The sequence below is a fragment of the Bubalus bubalis genome, chromosome 22, assembly GCF_019923935.1.
Source record: "Bubalus bubalis isolate 160015118507 breed Murrah chromosome 22, NDDB_SH_1, whole genome shotgun sequence".
NCBI classification, from domain to species: Eukaryota; Metazoa; Chordata; class Mammalia; order Artiodactyla; family Bovidae; genus Bubalus; species Bubalus bubalis.
The window spans coordinates 55,464,056-55,487,134 of record NC_059178.1 but is presented as its reverse complement, the minus strand read 5'-3'; the positions used below and the strand labels follow the sequence as shown (position 1 = coordinate 55,487,134).

At 38.8% G+C, this 23,079-nt stretch overlaps 1 protein-coding gene across 8 annotated transcripts in view; it reads right to left on the bottom strand.

Annotated features, from left to right (window-relative positions):
- The window catches only part of LOC123331130, a 587,693-nt gene that overhangs the window by 394,069 nt on the left and 170,545 nt on the right, over window positions 1-23,079 (bottom strand). The window contains exon 5 of one of the 8 annotated variants that reach the window (XM_044934518.2): window positions 13,251-13,552. The exons of the other annotated variants lie outside the window; for them this stretch is intronic. Within the exon in view, the coding sequence (XP_044790453.2) occupies window positions 13,401-13,552 (152 nt within the window). The 3' untranslated portion in view covers window positions 13,251-13,400. Of the gene's footprint in view, window positions 1-13,250; window positions 13,553-23,079 lie in introns of those variants that run through there. 8 annotated transcript variants of the gene reach the window in all.

The window sequence follows — 23,079 nt, the reverse complement described above, 5'->3', positions numbered from 1 at the left end:
TCTGTTGATAAAGGAATAAAGAAAATGTGATTTGTCCTTGTGTATACATACAGGCTTACGATTCAGCCTTAAGAAAGATGGAAATCCTGATATTTGCAACAATGTGCATGAACCTGGAGAACATCATGCTAAATTAAATAAGCCAGACATGGGAAGACGAATTATATATATAATATTTAGAATCTAAACGTATATATAATATCTAAAAATGCAGAAGCAGAAGAGAATAGTGGTTGTCAGGAGCCTGGGTGAGGGAAATAGGGAGATGCTGATGAAAGGGTACAGAGTTTTAGTTATACAGGATGAATATGTACCAGAGACCTTATGTAAGGCATGGAGACTCGATTAAAAATTATGACTTGAAATTTACCAGGGGAGTAGATCATAAATATTCTTATCTCACACACAGATAAGTAACTATGAGAGGTGATAGATATGTTAATTAGCTGGACTGTGGTAATCATCTTACAATGCATACCAAAACACCACATTGTATACTGAAAATATGTACTATATATTGTATGAAATTGCTTTACTGGCTGTTGCATTCAGAATAAACTAAAAGGCAGGAAACAAAAACCAATTAGGAGGCCATTACAGTAACCTAGATAAGAAGTGATGGAGGTTTACAAGGGAATGATTGGGGAAGTGAAAAGTGATCAGATTCTGGATTTATTTTGAATCCAACAGAATGGACTGCTGATAAGATATGGCACATGAAATAAAACAGAGAGTCAAGGAGGAAACCTAGGTTTATTTGGCCTGAAAACTTAAAAAAAAAAAACAAAGAAGCTTATATTACCTGCTGAGAAGAAGCAGCTCTGAAAGAGTGAATTTGGTTGACAGAATATCAAGATTTCACTTTTGGATATATTCAATATGCACTACCTCTAGCCACCCCAGGAAAAATGCCAAGTATAGATTGAGTCTGGAGTTCAGTGGGAGGTTTGCACTAAAGGGATCAGTTTGGAAATCATTAACATACAGATACTGGTTAAAGGCAAAAAGCTGAAGGGGATTCCCAATGGAATAAGTGTAGACAAGCATGGCAGTTGAGAAAATACCAGTAAAATGTATTTAATGGGGAAGGCTTGGGCATTAGGGAGAAAAGTCAGAAAGCTTAATTTTTTCAAAACCAAATGCAGAGGGCATTTCAAAGGAGACTAGATTGGTCAATTATGCCAAATACTGCTAACAGTTCAAGTGAAATGAGCACTGAGAATCAGAGGGAGGGGGAAATCACTAGACTGATGTTCATACATAAATTCAAAGGCATGGGATCTAGTGCCCCAGTTCAGGAATCAGCCCTACAAAGAAGCAAGGATGTTTCACCAGTAGAAACAGGGAGAAACACTGAGTCTGTGAGCAGAGTCATGGACCAGCCAGTGGATGGGGCGAGGGCAGGCAGTTCCATGCCTGATCACTCCAGGTTTCTCAGAGAGATGAGCTCATCAGCTGGATATGAGGATGAGAATGTCTGAACAGAACAGAATGCTCGAAACATGAGGGAGGGTAGACTGGAGACATCGGACTGAAGGAGCACACAGAGTCAAACTGTTCAGCAGGGCTGTGAGTCTCATTTTGCCAAAAACATACACAGAAAATAAGATCACTTCCTCCCAGAGAGCAGTCTGTCTGAGGGCTGAAACGTCATGCTGCCAGAATGGTGCTGTGTGTGTGAGTGAGTTTACAGATACTGAAATACGATGTCCTGTTATAAATTGCATTTCTTACTCCATATGCCAGGAGATCATCTGTCTTCTCACAGAAAACCACCACATAATTCTAAAAAGCTAGCCTCTCTAAAATTTCCCTTCTTGCCCACTTCTTCACTATATGCAAATGCAGCATTTATTTGCTGGGCATTCTCTTTTTAGAATGTCACTATGATATTAGATTCTTCAATGAGCATTTCTGTAATATCTCCTTATATATCTGTGCTATTTCAAAAACTTGGTAAAACTGCTACATTAAGTACTTGTATATGTAAATGTATGTAGAGGTTGCTGAGAGGTATATATGCAAAATGATCATAATAAAACCTGATTTTACAATCTGCATGGATCTCTGTCTCCCAAACCATGAGGGTTCACTTATGTTTTCCTTTGACAGGGCTGAAGGATGCCGTTAGGTTTCTCTTTCTCCATACACCAGTACCTTTAAATTAAAGAGTCTGAACCATCTCATTAACTCAGCACCCTTTCATCATGTTAACTATCTTTTCAGACACCATGTGGCTTTCTGTGGTCTCTTAGGAGCCACTCTAATCACCTGATTTATGACCATCCTTTCAACTAGGAATTCAAGACAAGTTTTGCTAGCTTTCTGCATAATTTGGCCTTGGTAACTGAAAAAAAGTTGATGATTAATAAAAAGTAAAAGCACTTCTACATAAGCCATGAAAATACGGACTTATGTTTCTACTTTTGTATTTGATCATTAAAATGGTAAACCTTGTGAAATTTGTATAAAGTACTGATCAACCACTTTCATGAATCTTTTCTCCAAAGTCATGCAGAGCGTTGATTCAAATTGGATGTCAACACATACAAATAAGACAGTTAGCTGGTCAACAGTGATTATAAATTGTTAGCCTGTATGGATTTTAGCAGCAGTCTAGGGTTAATACATCAAAGATAAAGAATCAACTGTTACTGACGTGAAACAAATACAGTTCCAACCATTCTTGAGTCAAAAATGGAAATTATATGAGATGAGATATGTGTAGCTGCAGGTAAGTAACTAAAAGATGGAAAAATTATAACTCTAAAGTTTCTATTTAACCATTCACTAACCTTGCATATGTGGCTCTTTTTTTATATGGGAATTGGAAATGTAATAAAATGAAAACCATCACAGATGAAAGCACAAGTAACAGTTATGCTTGTGCTTTTGGAGTCATACTGAAATAAATAAAATTCACTGAAATTGAAAGAGTCAATTTGTCTAGCCATACTGGAAAGACTTGATCTAGTCTTCCAGTTGAAGAACTGAGCTGAAAGTTGTCTGTTCATGGGATGGTTATTCCAGTTAAGGAAACATACAGATTATTTTTAAATACATAGAAAAAAGGATAAGCACACACCAGTCTTTTCAGTCACATCTCCACATACACAAATGGCTCTGTTAATGTCAGTATATTTACAGAAAGCAAAAACCTAAAACTAACATCCTCTATATCTTGTGTGTAAGACACAACTGGTCCCAGAGGAGTCAAAGTCTGATAGCAGACTGATAACCCAGACATATTGCTCACCTCTATGAGCAATATGCAAGCCCCCTCTAGAAGCAGGGGAAGCCTGTTCCTTGCAGAGAATCATGAGATAACCACAGTCTGACAATCAGCCTAATCATTAAAGCAGGAATCACCAATGAACAGTAAAAACAGCAGAGGGAATTTCTAGTAAAAGGATAATGTTCAATCATCTCAAAATTTACTTACTGTTTGTAAAGAAAAAAATATTAACTTGTCAATGGGCAAACCTGACATACACCACCTTTTCCAACACAAACATCACCAGTAATGGAACAAAGCAACTTCATACATCATGAAATGAGGCACTGAAAAGAACACACAAAAGAACACTACATCTTCTTGCCAAAAGAGCAATTAAATTGAAAGATTTTCTACAGATAGATGCTCATTACCTGTACTGTTTCAAACGGCTGAGGAAATGTTTCTGATTAAAGAAGACAAAAGGGATGTGCAAACTTAATGCAAGGAATGATCTGGAGCTCTGTCTTGAAGGCACCATCAGGACAATGGGGGAAATCGATAAGGTCTGTAGCTCATCTAATAGTATTGAATCCATGGTGTTTTCCTGTTTGAGGAGTATACAGTGGTTACAAAGAGAATATTCTTGCCTTTAAGAAGACTAAAGTCTGTAACAATTCTGCAACAAATTCTATAATGCTTCCCCTAGAACGAAAAAATAACATTAATATAAATGTATGAGAGAGAGAGAGGTCAAAAGATAAATGCTGTCATTTGGAGAATCAAGTCAAAGAGGATGTATGGATCTATGCCTTTCTCTATGAATGAAATATTGTGTCCAAATCTAAATGTAAATGAAAGCAATGCCAGCTACTATATAGGCTCTCTTGAAGACTTCAAAAAACATAATAATATTGAAGGATTTGCAACTATTTTTCAAATTTTATTTGAAAAATAAAAATTTTATTTGAATTTGCCTGCAATGCAAATTTGATTTGCATATTTGCAAATGTTTGATTCCTGGGTCAGGAAGATTCACTAGAGAAGGAATAGGCTACCCACTCCAGTATTCTTGGGCTTCTCTTGAAGCTCAGCTGGTAAAGAATCTGCCTGCAATGTGGGGGGACCTGGGTTCGACCCCTGGGTTGGGAAGATCCCCTGGAGAAGGGAAAGGCTACCCACTCCAGTATTCTGGCCTGGAGAATTCCATAGACGTATAGTTTGTGGGGTTGCAAAGAGTTGGACATGACTGAGCAGCTTTCACTTCACTTCACTTCAATTTTTATTCAGCTATGATTTCTGAAACATCTGATGAAAAAGCTACATGTGTTTACCCAATGGTTTACAGAGATCTCTGCAGCATGGTGTGCTGTGAATTTATCAGTGTTTCCACAAGTGAGAAAACAAGTCAACATTTATTTCCATTGCAAACTGTATTGATAGGTACCCTTTAGGAAAATTGTAGAAAAGAGTATGGTAGTCAGGATTCAGACATACCATCTCATTCCTGGGTGGTTACTCACCTCAAACCATATACCCATGCTTAGAAGTGCTATATGTTCAGAGTAAGTGTGAAGACATAGAACAAGCACACTCCGATGGTATTAGAATGGTACACTATTGGTGTACTACCAATACACTACCGTGTGTAAAACAGATAGCCGGTGGGAATCCGCTGCATAGCACAGGGAACTCAGCTCAGTGCTCCGTGTGACTTATGACGACCTAGAAGCATGGGATGAATGAGGTGGAGGCAGGCTCAAGAGGGAGGGGATGTATGTATGTATGTATGTGTGTGTGTATGTATGTATGTATATAGCTGATTCACTTGTGTACAGCAGAAACTAACACAACATCGTAAAGCAATTACACTCCAAGTTTGAAATAAATAATAAAATAAAAACCAGTCTGGGTATGTATATTACTGAAACAAGACTGGAGGGAAATAGCACAATACATTAAAAAAAAATTCTAAGGAATATATCCTAAGAAAATTTAACTGCACCAAAAACAAAGTATAAAATGATAGACATTATACTCTTTATACAGCAAAACTATTAAGAGAAACTTAACCGCCCTCATGGTGGAGCTGATCTAGGACACGAATGCTGTGCCAGGCTGTACAGCTGAGTCTCAGGACTCAGGCAATTTGTCCTGAGCACAAGTCAGAGCTTTTTTCCTCCTGACTGGATAGCATTGGTCCAATCACTCTCTCCTCTCAAGCCTCAGTTCTCCCATCATAGGATTACTGTGAATGTTAAGAGTCGATGTGCACACTTCACGGGTTTTTGTGGAAATGGGGAATATGAGGCATTGAAAACTGTCTCTGGCACATATTAGAGAAATTTAGCCATTGTTTTATTACTGATTTATACTCACACAAGGGAACACTAAGGAACTATTCCATGGTGACTAACTACACACACTTATCTACATTAATTTGTGTATTATTTCAATGTATTGTTAAAGTGAAAACACAGTTCTCAAACAGCACTACAGTATCATTCTATGTGTGTGTATTTCCATGGAAATATCTTCTGGGCTACGGTCTAAATATTAAGTTAAGTATTCACATTTTTCTTTAAATATTTATTTTCTTTTTGAGTAAACATAACTAATTTCATAATTAAGGAAAAAGGTACATCTTTTACACTAAAAAGAATTGCTACCCCCAATACTTCCCTTCCCTTCCCTTCATCTTAATCTCATTTTCAATTTTTATTGCCTAGAGAAACAAGATGTATACATCCTGACACTACCTGCTCTGAGTAAGGTCATGGCATCTAAGAATATCCTTCAATCATATACCTTGCAGGCCTCTCTCATTCTGGCCAACTACTTGAGTTGTTTTATGCAAGGCTTGAATTTTAAATTAATCTTTAAAAAAAAAATCTCCATTTGACTGTTTGAACTTTGCATCACAAGATTTTAGTATATTGATAATGCTTGCCCTTAAAAGATTTCTTTATTAAATATGTGCTGTGTTTGTGCGTATGAGTATGGAAAAAAATTCCTCAAAGAAATTAGACTTACAATTTAAATCAAAAAAGTACTATGGTTTTCAATAAGGATAAATCATTAAATAAAGAAAAGATTGATGACATGTTTCCCTATCTTAAGTTAGTAATAAAACACACAATTACTTTTTTTTTTTTAAGTACTGTGGTTTTTAATGCCAGTTGTTTTACATTAAGACAAACACTGAGCTGAAAACTACATACTATACATAAGGTGCCATTAATGATATGATGTACCATTGAAGTAGTTTTTTCTCACATTAATTGTAATATGCATCCTGAATTCAGAGATGATAAATTTGAAAGAAAGAAACCACCCAAGTTTCAGCAAATTTCCATAGAGACTTTCTCTCTTTAATATCATATTATGGAAGCTACTGCCTCAAATCCTACAAGAAACATTAAGATGAGGTTTTCCTCTCATTTTAATTATTGGCTATCAACACAGTTTACATAAAACTGAACCAGTGTATCTAATCAAAGGGGTTAATGCTCTAAGCCAAGAGTATTCCATTGAGCCCCATCCATAATTAAAACATGAAGGGCTAATAAAAGGATGAAGCAGCATTTAAAAAAAAATTTTCTCCTCCCAGTTCAGAGCTAATAAAACAATCTCTACATAAATATTTTTTTTCTTCCCCACCCAACATAAACCAGTGCTTGCTTAATGGAGAGGCAATACCCTTATTAAGAAAACTGATGTAAATCCATAGTATACAGACAGGAGCCAATGATGCCAGGCAGCTTTCTCAAATGCATTTACTGACAGCATCGTATCCCTCTGGTCAGAAGTTATTGGGAACACATCTCGAAAAGCACAGAGTGATACAAAGGACGCATGCAGACGCCTACTGCTCGAGCCGAAATTTAATCACCTCCCGCTTGTGACCATTTGGCAGTTTTGGGGAGAGTTCTCTCCCGCACCAGCTCTCTGAAGCTGAGCTATTACAGCGCTAATTAAAGAAAGTGCATAGAAGACATGAACACTAGGAGTCTGGGGTAATTGGCTACGAAAAAGACAAGGCTGAAACACGTCACTTTGTCTGCTTCTCCTGATTAGACTCTAATTCGAATACCAATATTTCCCTGCACGCTGAGATGCTCCAGGAGAGGCGCCCGCCTCTCTCTGTTGAATGGATGGCTCTTGTGTGAAAAGGGAAAAGCAGCAATTTGGTTTTATATTTAATCCTCTCACACCCTCAGGATCATCAGGGAAGACCACAAAACCTTTAAGGTGCATCTCGACCCAATTTATTAAATATGAGGGAAGAAAAAACAAAAAGATGTCTAGTGAAACAAAAGAGTAATTCTGTGCAATGGGAAATTGCCAGTGATCCCATCAAGAAGCAACCATAATTACATCTGAAGTGCTCACAAAGCTGCCTGCAAAACCAGTTCAAAACATAATATGCCTATTTCTCATCTACTTCTAGCTTTTGTCGTAAATGAGACACACTAGAATGGGCACAGAGTCAACAGGGAGAAGAAATTGAAGGAGGGATGTGTTTTAAAAAGTTCTGAACCATCAACCACATTCTGGACAATTCTCTGAGCTAGATACCTGTGTCCTTTTATTAAATCCAATCAATAGCCCAGTGAATTTGGTACCGTTTCCTTCTTGACTGACAAAGAATTTGCCAGAACTTATGAACCTACCTAGGATGTCCTGAGTAATAATACTGAATTCTAATTTTAATTTTAAGGAAACCAAGGAGTAGAGAGGAAGTTTTGGGTTGGCTGAAAAGTTGTTTGGATTTCTGCATAACATCTTACCCAAACAACTTTTTGGCCAACCCAATATTCTTGTTAAGGTCACACACCAGTCCATCCTGGACCCAGAATTTGTCTCCAAACTCATATGCTACATACTAACCATAACAATTAACAGTCACAAAGGCAATATTTTAAATTATCTGATAATTAAATTTGCACATTAATATCCCATGCTACAGTCCATGGGGCTGCAAAGAGTTGGACATGACTTAGCGACTGAACAACAACCTATAAAGCTTAAGTAAATATGGTACCATTAAACAACGTAAATTCTATTCTTCAGAGTGCTTACTATGTTCCCTAATAGAAATATATTTCAGAGCAAAACATGCTCCAAGGATGTTAAAACAGTGATGTCTTCACTTAGGACATTTTACTCAACAAATTTAGTCCTATTACCTTTTAAAGACTAGTATGTTCATGTGTCAGATTTTGGAGAAAAACTGAATGTAAGTAAATATTTAAAACTAGAAACCACTTCTGAATTCAGCTAATTTGCCAGTCTCAACTGTCTTTGAGATAATTTTTTAGTTTGCGATTGCAATGAAAGATGGGGTCTGGAAAGTCCAGCTTTCAAGGGATCACACATGCTGTGGAAGAAAGAGGACACTACTCTGCAAACATCTGTGAAGAATCACTGGAATTTTAGAGGCAAATGCTGGAGGAAAGGGTGAGAAGTTACCCAGTTCAGAATCACTGCAGAGAAAGGGCCACGAGAACAGTCTTTTAATGCTGGGGCAGCTGAAAAGGAAATCTGGGGGAAGAGAAAAGACAGGACTTTCATCTTATTCGCTGTGCTTTTCTCTCCTCCTCCACTCACCTCTGCTCACTCCTCTGTGATATAATCAATTAAGTCTCCATTTGTCTCTGTGGCAGAGAACCATTTTTGAGAACTTGAAAGAGAGCCTTGAGAAAATACCAGTGAATGCAACCCAACCAGAGGAGCAGAGCACCATGATAACGTAAGTCTTCTGGATTTCACAGAAATCAGAGCAGGTAGATGGCTAGGTTTCATTTGAGAACATACAATCAGCAGATGACAGTCAGAGCTCCAAGTGGTAAGGGGTCAGAACATAATTACATAATTACAAGTGCCAAAGAATTGATGCTTTCAAACTGTGGTGCTGGAGAAGACTCTTTTGAGAGTCCCTTGGGTAGCAAGGAGCTCAAACCAGTCCATCCTAAAGGAAATCAACCCTGAATTACTCATTGGAAGGACTGATGCTGAAGCTGAAGCTCTAATTCCGTGACCACCTGATGCAAAGAGCCAACTCATTGGAAAAGACCCTGATGCTGGGAAAGATTGAAAGCAGGATGAAAAGGGGACGACAGAGGATGAGATGGTTGGATGGCATCACTAACTCGATGGACATGAGTTTGAGCAAACTCCGGAAGATGGTGAAGGACAGGGAATCCTGGCATGCTGCAGTCCATGGGGTCACAAAGAGCTTGACATGACTTAGTGACTAAACAACAATAAGATATCTGAGAAATCTTTCAATACACAAACTAAAAAGCAGCAAGCAGTCAGGACAGCCTTATAGGAGATCTACCGCGATCATCTCAAGTTCAGCATCATTCAGGTCCTTTCTGCTGGCTTGCACATGTGTCTTTAAAGTAATGGCTGCATCTGTGCAGCTTTTACTCATGTTTCAAAGTGAGGACTTCTCCTCCTGGGCAAGGTTAATCTGTCTACCTCTGTCCTGGACTTTATACGGTGCTTTATATCTTCGTGCAAACAATGCTCAGATAGATCTTCATGAAAACCACTCACTGAGGGGCAGAAACCATCTCCTGGAGTCCCATTGAAGCCCACATACCTCTTTCATACCAGTTACCCACTGGACTAAGCTTGCTGCAACATGGCTGCAGGAAAGTTTATTCACAGGGAAGTTAGAGGTCTATCATGCCAAGCAAAAAGAATAAGGTTTCCCTGCTGTTCTCTCCCTAGAAAAGTGCTGCCAAGGACACAGATTCAGTGCTAAAGGGGCAGTCAGTAACAGGGCACAAAGGCATGAAGATCTAGTCACCATCCCCCCTCAGTATATTGATTGTAAAATCCTTAAAGACAAGAGCATCTATTCTTGTGTTTTTAGTACTTAGTACAATGCCAAGTTGGTGGTACGCTTTTGATGCATTTTCTGATGTTGATAAATGAATTAATTGGTGAAAGAACAAGCGAACATTTAGCCAGCAGTTTTAGTACAAAGTGAGGGATCTGACAGAGCTTTGCATTTGTTAAACAGATGATGTATCACAGTTCTCAAGTAGAACAGGAAGATCTATTCAAAAAGAGCAAATCGTGGCTGCAGCAAGGGGCCAGGCTGTTGCCAATAAGATGCTGGCTGAGGGTGGAGAAGCAAACGGTGACTGCGTGGTGGGGTGAGCTTGTGCTCTGCAGACATTCCCCTGAAAAAACAGTGCCAGGGAACCAATCCCACAGCAAGGAGTGGCACACACAGGACGTGAGACATTAAACTGAAACATGGGAGGGTGCTGGGCGAACCATACCATCCAGATGGCACGAGACATAAACGTGCAGAACAATGTGTCAGTGAAAGAGCACGAAACAAGTTGCCTCTGACATGAAGTGGGTGGCAGCAGATGGATTCAGATGCTATCAACTTCCTGCTTTATCCTTTTCAAAGCATCAGTGGCCATACTGCCCTGGTCCCAAGACTGACATCATTCCACTTAGGTTCTTATTATTTGCATCCCACATGGTATCAGACACATCATTAAACACTGTGTCAGGTTGGTAATCTTTTATTTAGACCACTGTGCTTTTCAAGTGCTTTCTTATATATGACTGAGAAGAAGAAACAGGTAAGGAAATGGAGTCCGGCTGGCTTAAATGACCCCCAAGCTCACTAAACACTACATGGGCTAGATCCACCAAGTAGAATTTAAATGCCCTTCTACAGCACTTTTCCACAGTATTGGAACTACTTCTTCAAGGCAGGATATAGGCAGATGGAGCAGAGAAATAGACTCAATTATTAACACCCTTCTTTAGAAGCCAGAATACGGTACAGCTCAACCAAATGCTCGTACAGCTGAGATAGTGCTGCTGCTGCTGCTAAGTTGCTTCAGTCATGTCTGACTCTGTGCAACCCCATAGACGGTAGCCCACCAGGCTCCGCCATCCCTGGGATTCTCCAGGCAAGAACACTGGAGTGGGTTGCCATTTCCTTCTCCAATGCATAAAAGTGAAAGTGAAGTCGCTCAGCCCTATCCGACTCTTAGCGACCCCATGGACTGCAGCCTACCAGGCTCCTCCGTTCATGGGATTTTCCAGGCAAGAGTACTGGAGTGGGGTGCCATTGCCTTCTCCAAGATGGCGCTAGTGGTAAAGAATCCACCTGCCGATGCAGGAGACACAGAATTGTGCATTCGATCCCTAGCTCAGGAAGATCCACTGGATCTAAGGAAATGGCAACCCACTCCAGTATCCTTGCTGGGAAACCCATGGACAGAGCAGCCTGGCGGGCTATAGTCCATGGAGTTGCATGGAGTCAGATGCGACTGAGTGCACACACAACAAGGCATTAACACATAACACAAATATTTTACCAATAAGAATAAAGGCACACTAACTGAAAAGAAACATTAAGAAGCATATTTGAAACTGATTTAAGAGCTTGCCTAATTTTAGAATAAACTATTCAAAATAAAGTTATGAAAACAGGTTAATTATAAAGAGGACAAGGTTAATAAACAATGACTACCATCAACCACTTCAACATCAAGGTGAATCATCTGTTGAGTAACACCAATCACCTTGAAGTGAATCCTTCTCTATTCTGAAACATAAATCTCTTAGTTTACTCACACTGCATAGCAAGTTACCCGCTGTGGATTAGGGGTCCAGGCAACACTTAGCTAGATCCCCTCAAGGTCTCTTGAGGTTACAACCACAGTGTTGACTGGGCTGCCTTCAATAGGGCCCAACTAAGGCAGGCTCCACTTCCAGACTTACTCAGGTTGCTGGCAGACTTCATCACTTTGCAGCTATGAGGCTAAGAGTTATCGGGTTTTGCTGTCAGCTGGAGGTGGCACTTAGCAACGATAACTTCCTTCAGTTCCTACAGGCCACTCACAGCTCCTCGACATACAGACATGTATTGAGTTGGCCAGAAAGTTCATTCAGGTTTTTCTGGATGATGTTATGGAAAGAACTCTTTGGCCAACCCCATAGTTCCTCAGGCCAATGAAGAAATTTCTGCGGCTTGGAGCCTTTCAGCTGAGGAAAACTCAGTCCATCTTTTAAGGTTGATAGCTATTTCAGATAAACTCACCCAGGATAATTTCCTTTCTTAATCGCCCTCAACATCTATCCATTCAAGATCTTAATTACATCTGTGAAGCGCCTTCACCTTTGCCATGGGAGTGGCACGTGGTCACTTTGGCTTTATTATTTAGGCCAGAAGCAAGTCACTGGCCCCACTCACAATCGAGAGAAAGGGATTATATAAGCAGGAACACCGGGCTTGAGAGTCCAGTGATTCACCCTAGAGTCGGGCCAACACAGTAGGTATCAGACACAAGTGACCAGAAGGAAAGAGTCCAAGGGAGGTATGAGCCTGACTCAACTCCACTGTGCTAAGACACTTCAGAATTCTGCCCTGAGAAGAAACAGCAGGTCTTTTATTGATGGCGCTAAAGACACTCTGTTCCTGCTTCATTGCTGCTATTTTTGCTGTGTCTGAGCAGCACCTTTACCTGCATTCTCCTACCCCTCGGTCCCATCGAGGTTGCTCCAGCTTGCTTCCAAAATCCTCCCAGTTATAAATATGCAAATGTGAAAACCATTATTTTTAAGGAAAAGTAAGAATACAACTCTTGAGATGACATGAGTCAAATTTCTATGTAGAAGGCCACAAGGTCATTTTCATGAGCTTAAGGGAATCAGTTTGAATAGAAGTAACACTTAGTCGTTTGTGGCAGAAAAGCTCATAGAAGAGTTATTCTGAAGAAATATTTACTCTCTGTGTGTGAATGTGCCTCTGTTTATCTTGACATTATAACCTGAAACACTAGAAATAATTGGGCAAAATACGCCATCATGAATTTTGTGTACATCTCTAATTTTTAAAGCTGAAAAACTACCTATGGGGAGTGAAGAAAAGAAAAAAAAAACATAGAAGCAAGGAAAGTGAAAATAAAATGCCTTAAAATAGTGCTACAGCACATATAGTACTCTTATTCCCAAATCATTCCTAAATAATAAAATACAAGTACTGTGCTTTCTAAATGCCAAATCCATATATTTTCAAAATGCTGACAAATATATACTAAGAACAAAATCTATGTAACCACAAATATAGGCTATATGCCCTATGAAAAGAAGCATCATTTCTTAGGTATTTTTCAAATTTAAGTACAACCATTATGTTTCATGTATTTATTGGTAAGGGCTTCCTAGGCAGCTTCCTCAGGTGGTAAAGTATCGCCCAATGATGCAAGAGACACAGGAGACACCAGTTTGATCCCTGGGTTGGAAAGATCCCCAGGAGGAGGAAATGGCCACCCGCTCCAGTATCCTTGCCTGGAGAAATCAGAGACAGAGGAGTTTAGTGGGCTACAGTCCATGGGGTCACAAAGAGTTGACCACAACTGAGTGACCGAGCACAAGCATGGTTTATTAGTAAACATTCAACAAGGAACTTTTTATTTTCACCTTTTTCTCAGCACTGAAAAGTTAATTTAACATGGTTTAGTTATTATTTCAGTTGAGGGGTACATGGGAGGAAAATGATGACGACGTCGTGCTATTTGCCAGGGAATTTGCTCTTACCTTTTTGACCTTCCTCTATACTATGGTAAGAAAAGACCATCTACTTATTGTTTTATATATTTTGTGAGCTGTTCATCTTTGGCTGCGCTGGGTCTTCGCTGAGGTGCAGGCTACTCTCTAGGTGCAGTGCTCGGGCTCCTCTTGTTGCAGAGCCTGGGCTCCAGGGCACACAGGCTTCAGGAGTCATGGCACGTGGGTTCAGTAGTTGGGACTCCCAGGCTCTAGAGCACAAGCTCAATAGCTCTGGCACATGTGATTAGTGCTCCAAGGCACGTGAGATCTTCCTGGATCAGGGATTGAACCCATTCTCCCACACTGGCTGGAAGATCCTTCACCACTGAGCCACCAGGGAAGCCCAAGACCATCTACTTCTAAGTCTTGTTTTCTACCTAGAACTTCAGCATCACAAGAGATGGTGCTTTACTCTAACCTGCTCCACCCTGACACCTCTTCTGGTATCACCTGTTGCTATGAGAAAATCTGGAACAGAAAATCTGGATGATAGTCCGGAGTCTTCAGTAACATTGGTAGAGATGCTCTAAAGAACCATATAGAAGCATCTTTTGAAAAGACAGAATATTGTGTTATACTTTTAGTCCTTCAGAAGGCAATGGCACCCCACTCCAGTACTTTTGCCTGGAAAATCCTGTGGACAGAGGAGCCTGGTGGGCTGCAGTCCATGGTGTCGCTAGAGTCGAACACGACTGAGCGACTTAACTTTCACTTTTCACTTTCATGCATTGGAGAAGGAAATGGCAACCCACTCCAGTGTTCTTGCCTGGAGAATCCCAGGGACGGGGGAGCCTGGTGGGCTGCCGTCTATGGGGTCGCACAGAATCGGACACGACTGAAGCGACTTAGCAGCAGCAGCAGCAAGAGAAGACTGGTCTCATTTTTTTAATATATATTCTGTTCTCATTCAAGTAGTCTTTAAACAGCAGGCATGTAAATCACACTCTACTAAATGGCATTTGGTCCAATTAAATTTTTTCATTACTCATAGAAGCTGAATTGTATTCCACATTCATGATATTTACTGCAGCAGTAACTTGTTCTCTATCAGTGGTAAGTCTTGGTGCATTGAGTTTAAGACCCCATTGAACTTTTACAAGCTTCTCAAATTCCTGACATTCATTCATTATACTACCCACTAGAGAAAAAGGAGGCACAGAAAAATGTGGTGTCAATTATGTTAATGACTTTAAAAATAATATACTAAATGTGAACATTATATGACTGGCTAATAGACTGAGTCAGAAATTGTAAGCATCTAAAATTCAAGTTTAATATAAGTCAAAATTTGAAAGATATAAAGGTTCCTTAAGATGCTCATGGTTCATCATTGAAAAGTTTTCAATATTTAAACCCTAATAAAACTCTGAATGAAAATAAAAATAAAAACTATGGATGAGTCCGTCCATCCAAAACATCTTTTACTTTCCTCAGAACTTCTAGGAGGGTTTTTTATTCAAGTGAATGTCAGAGTCATTGTTGGTAGTACAAGTTCATCTATCAAGGTCATTGCTTTGTCAATTTGCTCAGCCAAATGGCTACTGAATAACTATTGTTTCTATTCAAAGTGTGCTCACAGAATTATTGAATTTTATTTTTTTCAAAGGTATTTCAAACTGGTCCAAATTCAATATGGTCTCATTTCCCCCCAATTCCAAAACTATGACAGTTAAGAGGATCGGATATATTTCTTAAACAACAGAAAAGAAGAAAATATTTTTTAAAAGTATGACTTTTCAACATTTATTTCTACATGTCCATATATTTATGTACTGAGTAGTAATAAATATGTACAAATAATTGCATGCAGTCATCACTAGAATTTGCATTTAAAGTGGTCTCATATACTAAAATTACAAGGCTAGCCATCAAATAATAACAATTTATATTGAAAATAACAAAAAGATTTATATTTGTAATCTTTTGTGTGTGCTTAAATGACTTTCAGGTCTTAATTAAAAACTTCTTTTGTAGAGATCTATGATAGTTCTATAATTTAGCTCACTATGATAATTTGAGGAGAGAAAAAATATTACTAAATTAATTTTAAAGCTATTTCCTTTGGTGCCTTTATTTACAATCTCTTTACTTCAGAATTCAGATGTTTTTTTCTAAGTAAAGTAGAATTGGACAGAGATATAAACCACCAGTTTTGTTTTTCTTGTTAAGACTTCCCTCCTACAACTGAATAGAACTGTATCTATCTAGAGAGACCAAAATGTAATCCTGACTTACTAAATGTCTGAGAGGTGAAAGTGTTAGTTGCTTAGCGGAGTCTGACTCTTTGTGACGTCATGTACTTCAGTCCACAGCCTCCTCCATCCATGGGATTCTCCAGGCAATAATACTGGAGTGGGCTGCCATTGCCTTGTCCAGGGGATCTTCCCTGACCCAAGGGTAGAACCCAGGTCTCCTGTATTGTAGGCAAATTCTTTATGTTGGAGCCACCAAATGTCTAAATCCTTATTTTTATAGCACTTACTTAAACTTTGGAATTTAGTTCATCAACACCATAGCAGATCCCCCAGAAAACCCTGTAAATCATAAATTGTAGTACTCGATAAATGTCTAACACCCTTATTTATGTGTGTCAGTTTAGACCAATTCCAGTGAAGCAGCATCACTTGAGTTTTGATAATTAAAATAGAAATTATATATAAATCAAAAGTACCTAACTCTCTAGAGATACGTGGCACATAATGGGATTAATGGTATATAAGTAGAATTTATATATATTTAATAATATATATAAACATATAGATATTTGCCTGTATTTCAAAATATAGAATATAAAAGTTTCAATGGACTTACATTTTTGAGTTCTGGGGTTTTATAAGTTTTTATGCCTTGGGTAATGAAGACATGTATTTCATTATAGGAAACAATTTGAATACCCACTTTGAAGATTACACAAATCAGTTTTACTAGAAAGATGGTTTTTCAACCAAAGTGAAATATAAACAGCTACAATTCAATTTAATGTAACTAAAAGTCAAAAGGAATTTAAGATAAAGTTGCATTTTAAAAATACACAAACATACATTTAAGCCATACATACATATATACATTCTAGTTATAAGAGAAGGTTAAATTAAGCTACAAATGAAGAAACGTAGAGTAAGACATAAGACTGCACCAGTAACCATGGTTAAAAAAAATTATATTAAAAAAATGCAGTATTTGATCAACTGCATGTTTTGACATTGAAATATCTGAGTATATAAATTCAAAGGTTGCCCACAGGCTATGTATAGGGCCCAAGTACATTTTACATTAGAGAGAGTAGCTTTTTAATGTTCTATCTTGTATTTTTTAGAATTCTTTGTACGCAAGCCACATTAACTAAGGGTTTCCCAGGTGAAAGTGAAAGTCACTCAGTCGCAACTGACTCTTCGCATCCCCATGGACTATCCAGTCCATGGAATTCTCCAGGCCAGAATACTGGAGTGGAGAGCTGTGCCCTTCTCCAGGAGATCTTCCCAAACTAGGGATCAAACCCAGGTCTCTCACACTGCAGGAAGATTCTTTACCAGCTGAGCCACCAGGGAAGCCCAAGGGTTTCCCAAGTAAAGAACCTGCCTGCCTATGCAGGAGATCCAGGTTCAGCCCTTGGGTGAGGACGATCCCTTGGAGAAGGAAACAGCAACCCACTCCAGTATTCTTGCCTGGGAAATCCCAAGGACAGAGGAGCCTGATGGGCTACAGTCCACAAGGTCACAAAAGAGTCAGACACAACTTAGCAACTAAACAACAACAACTTATTAACTAAATCTGGCTAACTGGAATAATGGACAAGGATCTGGGATTTATAGGAAGAGGCTAAAAGAAAGTAGGGAAAAGTTTTTAAAAATATAATATCAAAGAAAACAGGAACCAAAGTCTACAAAAAGCCAGAAACTAGAATTGAATTCATTCATGCCACGATCGCAGGGCTTTGCCCCTGTGTCATCAGGGCAAGATTCATAACCCAGGAAATAACAGAATTGACCGGACGAGACAATGACAGTAAGGCGTGTGACAAAATCCCCTTCTCTTTTTTCTGACCTCATGACTCAGTTGCTTCTCTTTCTTTGTCTACCTGCATAGGCCAGATGACTGATTCTCTGGGAGTGAGGGATGCAGGCCAGTTCTCAGCCCAGCCTGGATGCCTGAGTGCTTGCCCCCTCCAACCTCCCTTTACCTACAACACAAGCGTATCTGAAACTCAGCCTTTTCCAGCAGGTAAAAGACAAGGCCATTGTTGCTCCAATATGCCCTCTCTTTTTTGATCTGGCGTATTTCTTATGCTATTGGTTCTGTTTCTACTTCTTGGATAGTTTAAACATAATAGCTAGAGTCCACAGGTGATAATTCACTGACTGGAAACTTAGGGCGGGGATTGTTTGTTCCTGCTGTCTGTTGTTTCACTGACACTTGCTCCTGAGTCTTCCTTCTCATGAGATTTGAATTAGACCACAAAAGCATCTTAGTGTGTGTTCCTCTACAGAGTCACTTTTGTTTTGCCAAGTGTCCAGGGTTATTTTAAGCCTGCTGCTGCTGCTGCTAAGTCTCTTCAGTCGTGTCCAACTCTGTGCGACCCCATAGACGGCAGCCCACCAGGCTCCCCCATCGCTGGGATTCTCCAGGCAAAAACACTGGAGTGGGTTGCCATTTCCTTCTCCAATGCATGAAAGTGAAGTCGCTCAGTCGTGTCCGACCCTCAGCGACCCCACGGACTGCAGCCTTCCAGGCTCCTCTGTCCATGGGATTCTCCAGGCAAGAGTACTGCCTAGCACTGCACATATTAATATTTTAGCTTGATGGTTCCCTCAACACAGAGAAAATGCATATTTGAACATTAAATAGAAAGCAAGTCTGTTGCTACCCACTCTTAGGTGTGATTTTTATCCTCTGTGGCAGTCAGGTGAAGACAAATAGGATGTCCTAGAATTTCTTTGACAATGACCAGAATTATTTTTAAATTCCAATTTTTTTTCACTGAAGTTGTAAATCTTCAATAGGGCTGACTGTTTGAAAGAATTTCGATAAAACCTTCATGCTTTACATAAGTCCAGTCTTGAGTGCCCTCAACACAGTAATTAAAAGAAGCCTCTTTGATATAGAGACGGGTAGTGCCCCCAAGAAAGCTGAAGCCACAAGAGACCACTCACCACCTGCGACCTCATCTTCATTTTTGACCCTGAGAGATTTCTCTTATCTGTTGCCAGTTCATCTGTATCTTTAAAAGAATGTTTATTCTACCTTTTGCACTGTTGGTGGGAATGTAAATTCCTCAAAAATCCAGGAGTGGAAACTATCATATGATCCAGCAATCCCACTACTTGGCATATACCCTGAGGAAGCCAAAACTGTACCCCAGTGTTCACTGTGGCGTTGTCTACTATAGTGAGGATGTAGAAGCAACAGAGATGTGCATCCTCAGATGAAAGAATAAAATAACTACACATATACAATGGAAAACTACCCATCCATAAAAAGGAACACATTTGACTCAGTTCTAATGAGGCCGATGAACCGAGAGCCTGCTATTCAGACAGAAGTAAGTCAGAAAGAAAAACAAATGTCGCATATTAACGCATACATATGGAATCTAGAAAGATGGTCCTGATGAACCTATTTACAGGGCAACCATGGAGGTGCAGACATAGAGAACAGACTTAGGGACAGGGGTGGGGGGCAGCAAGGAGGGGTGGGATGAATGGAGAGAGTGACATGGAAGCATAGACACTACCATGTTTAAAATAGATAACCGATGGGAATTTGCTGTATGATGCAGGGAGACCAAGCTGGGACTCTGTAACAACGTAAGGGGTGGGAAGGAGGTGAAAGAGGGAGGGGCCATGTGTATACCTGTGGCTGACTCATGTTGATGCATGGCAGAGATCAACACAATAATGTGAAGCAATTTCCTTTCAATTAAAAATAAATGTTTGGAAAAATAATGTTTATTTTATATTACTCATCACTTTTTACAATTTTTCTAGATTAAGTTTTTCCATGATAGCATTTAAAAGTTCTTCGTATTATGAAATGTAGTTGAATATATCAAGATGAAAAGAAATGTTCATTAATATCCTATTCAACTTCCTATAGCATCTTATGCCAGTTTTGTTTTTTAAACTGTTTTAAACAAATTCATGCCCTGGTCTTTTAAAACTTTTACAGTTTTGAGCTGCAGTAATTGAAATACTCACATGTCAGTGAAAATTGAAGGAAAACTCAATTTCTTACAGGTACTGAAGACATATGCAAAACATTCCTGACATTCGTGGCAATTAAATGAACACATGAAGAAAATAATCTTGATTTAATATGGATGTAAGGTAATATGATGTTATGCAAATAACACTTTCAAAGAGTTTCTTAAGAACATGTGAAAAGCAAAGTATTACTCAAATCTAAAGAATCCTATTTAATAAAGGCACTGCCACTAGCGGCTATGGTAGCCAAAAGACGGAAGAGAAATGATAGAATGATAAAGATCAGAAACACAATGCGCCAAATATTTTTTTAAATAAACCCCAAAAGTTGGTTGCAATGACTTTCTCAACAAGCTATGAATGAATCTGGAGCAAAGTACCTAAATCATTTTGATAATCAGATTCCTGAACAGTCACAGTCCCACAGTCTTAAGCGCAAGGACATTATGTTATGTATTTTCAGTGATAGTAAAGGGGGAATGTCACAAACTAGACTTAATAAGGAGGTAAACAGAAGCAGTTCCAATGGAATGAATGAGGTGATCAGTGCACATAAACATCAGATTATTGATCATGGAAATAGTATTTTAAGTATTGAACACCTGATTCTGCATTCATTTATAACTGTTAACTACTTGCAATAATTTAGCATTATTGATTTTTAAAGAAATGTAAGCCAATGTATTCTCAAATGATAAGAATAGGGTCCATCTTCACTTATTTTGGGGAACACATGTATACCTGTGGTGGATTCATTTTGATATTTGGCAAAACTAATACAATTATGTAAAGTTTAAAAATAAAATAAAATTAAAAAAATAATAATAAAAGTAGAAACAATAAAAAAAAATAAAATAAAATAAAATAGTTATACCTAACATTTTTCTCATATGTGAATACTATACATCATCTCAAACTTTGCAAAAAAACTATAATGAAAACTGAATTCTGCTTCACCAGTTACTTTGGCTGTAGCATTTTACCTCAAATAAAGAGTCTTAGACTAGCACAGCTCCCTCCTAATCCTTCTAAAAAAGTAAACCCCTAAAAACACAAATTGCTTTCAAGTAATTTAATTGTGTCCAAGAACAAACCTGTTTCCAATAGCCAACAGTATAAAATACACAATATTTGCATGTTTAGCAATATTTGACTAGATTCCAAAGAAAACAGAACATATTATTTATAACTAGTAGAGAAATCAATCAAGGCAAATCAAGAATGACACAGATGTTAGAATTAGTAAGTAAGGACAATAAAGTATTTTGAGTGGTTGACAAATTAAATAGAGACATAAAAAGTATAGAAATACCCAAAGCGGACTTCAAGAGATGAACACTATAATATGTGAGATGTAAAACAGTGGGACGAGGTCGATGGCAAGTTGTGCGTGTAGAAGAAAAGACTATGAACTTGAAGATCTAGCATTGATTACTATCCAGTGTCATCCACGAACATCATCTTTGCAAATCACTTTTACATGAATAACAACCTAACAGATCTCGAGCTTTTAGATTTTTGGAAGAACTCTCCTTGGGGATAGCTGCCCACCCCATTCAGGACCCATGAAATGGATGAAGGTCAATGATGATAGAGGTCCCTGGGCCGCTGAGATCGGCTGTGGGAAGCTGAGTGGGACACCTGCTCAGAATGCCACTCTTCCTGTCCACTGCGGACAGTTCCCCCAGCTCCTGTTGTCAGTGGCTCCTCCTTACTCAACCACAGACTTTAAACTCGGCGCCCAATGCTGGCCAGACCGCCTGCCCTGTTCTTTCTCCAGGCACCCACACTCTGATGACACTAACCTCCTTTGGGGGGTATCCTTTAGTAGATTCCATAGTTCCATAAACCCAGGTTGCCTGTCACCTACCCTGGTCCAGGGGACATATATGTTAGGCCTCCAAGAAAAGGACTGAAGATGATCACTCTTAAGATGATTTTGCACTTCAGTAGCAAATCAAAGCAGTACCAAAACTTCTGCTCTGCCAAATGTGTGTCTTTCACTCAGGATAATAGTCATAGGAAGAAAGAAAGTCACAAAATCCTTTCCTTTACAATAATCTGGTCCAAGTTGCTCTAAATTACATCATAAACTGAGCCAGGTTCTTGAAGGTTACTTTTCTTATCTAATGTCATCCATTGCCACAAAAAAATAACCCAAATTCCAAGAAATAGCTAAATGCTTTACCAAACAGTCTCCATAATCTGTGTGAAGTATGTCAAATCATATGGTAATAATAAAATAATGGTAAGAAGCATACACACTGGCTGCCCTATACCTTTTTGTCTACTTTGATATGGACTGCCCCTAATGACATCTTAGACAACACTAACAAAGCAAAACAATTGTCTTTGGGTATATAGAGAAAATAAAAGACTTACTAATCATAGGAAATTGTATTGGGGTGTTGTGTATATGTATGTATGACATCAAATATGAAGTAGATCCCAAAATGTATTCCTTTAAAATTAACTTCTTTCATGAACCCTTTCAACCTCAATCAACCCTTTGGAAAATCTCCATCTATTTTCACAACCACAATTATCAAAGTTTGAAAAATCACTTTTATAAAGCATGTCAGTATTTTAAAATGACAATAACCAATGTACAAAAAATCTCCAAGAGTAAACAAATTTCATTTAATGACTTGATGTAGTATCAATATTCCTTTTCACCTATTAGACCATTCTAGCAGTTTCTCTGTCTACCCTGATGCTGGGGGAGAAGGGGATGGCAGAAGATGAGACCACTGGATAGCATCACTGACTCAGTGCACATGAATTTAAGCAGAGTCCTGGAGACAGTAAAGGAGAGAGGGGCTGGTGTGCTACAGTTAATGGGACACAAAGAGCCGGACATGACTTAGCGACTCAACAGCAACTATATCTACACATCTCATAAGTTGCTAATATTAGCATCTCATACCCCAAAGTTCAATTGTGCTGTATAAATTTCTCTGCAACATAATTACTAGCATATATCCTAAGATGATTTGGGGAGGAAACATGCAAAACAGCCTGGAGATACATAAATCCTTTTTGCGTACATTCTCTCAAGGTCAAAAT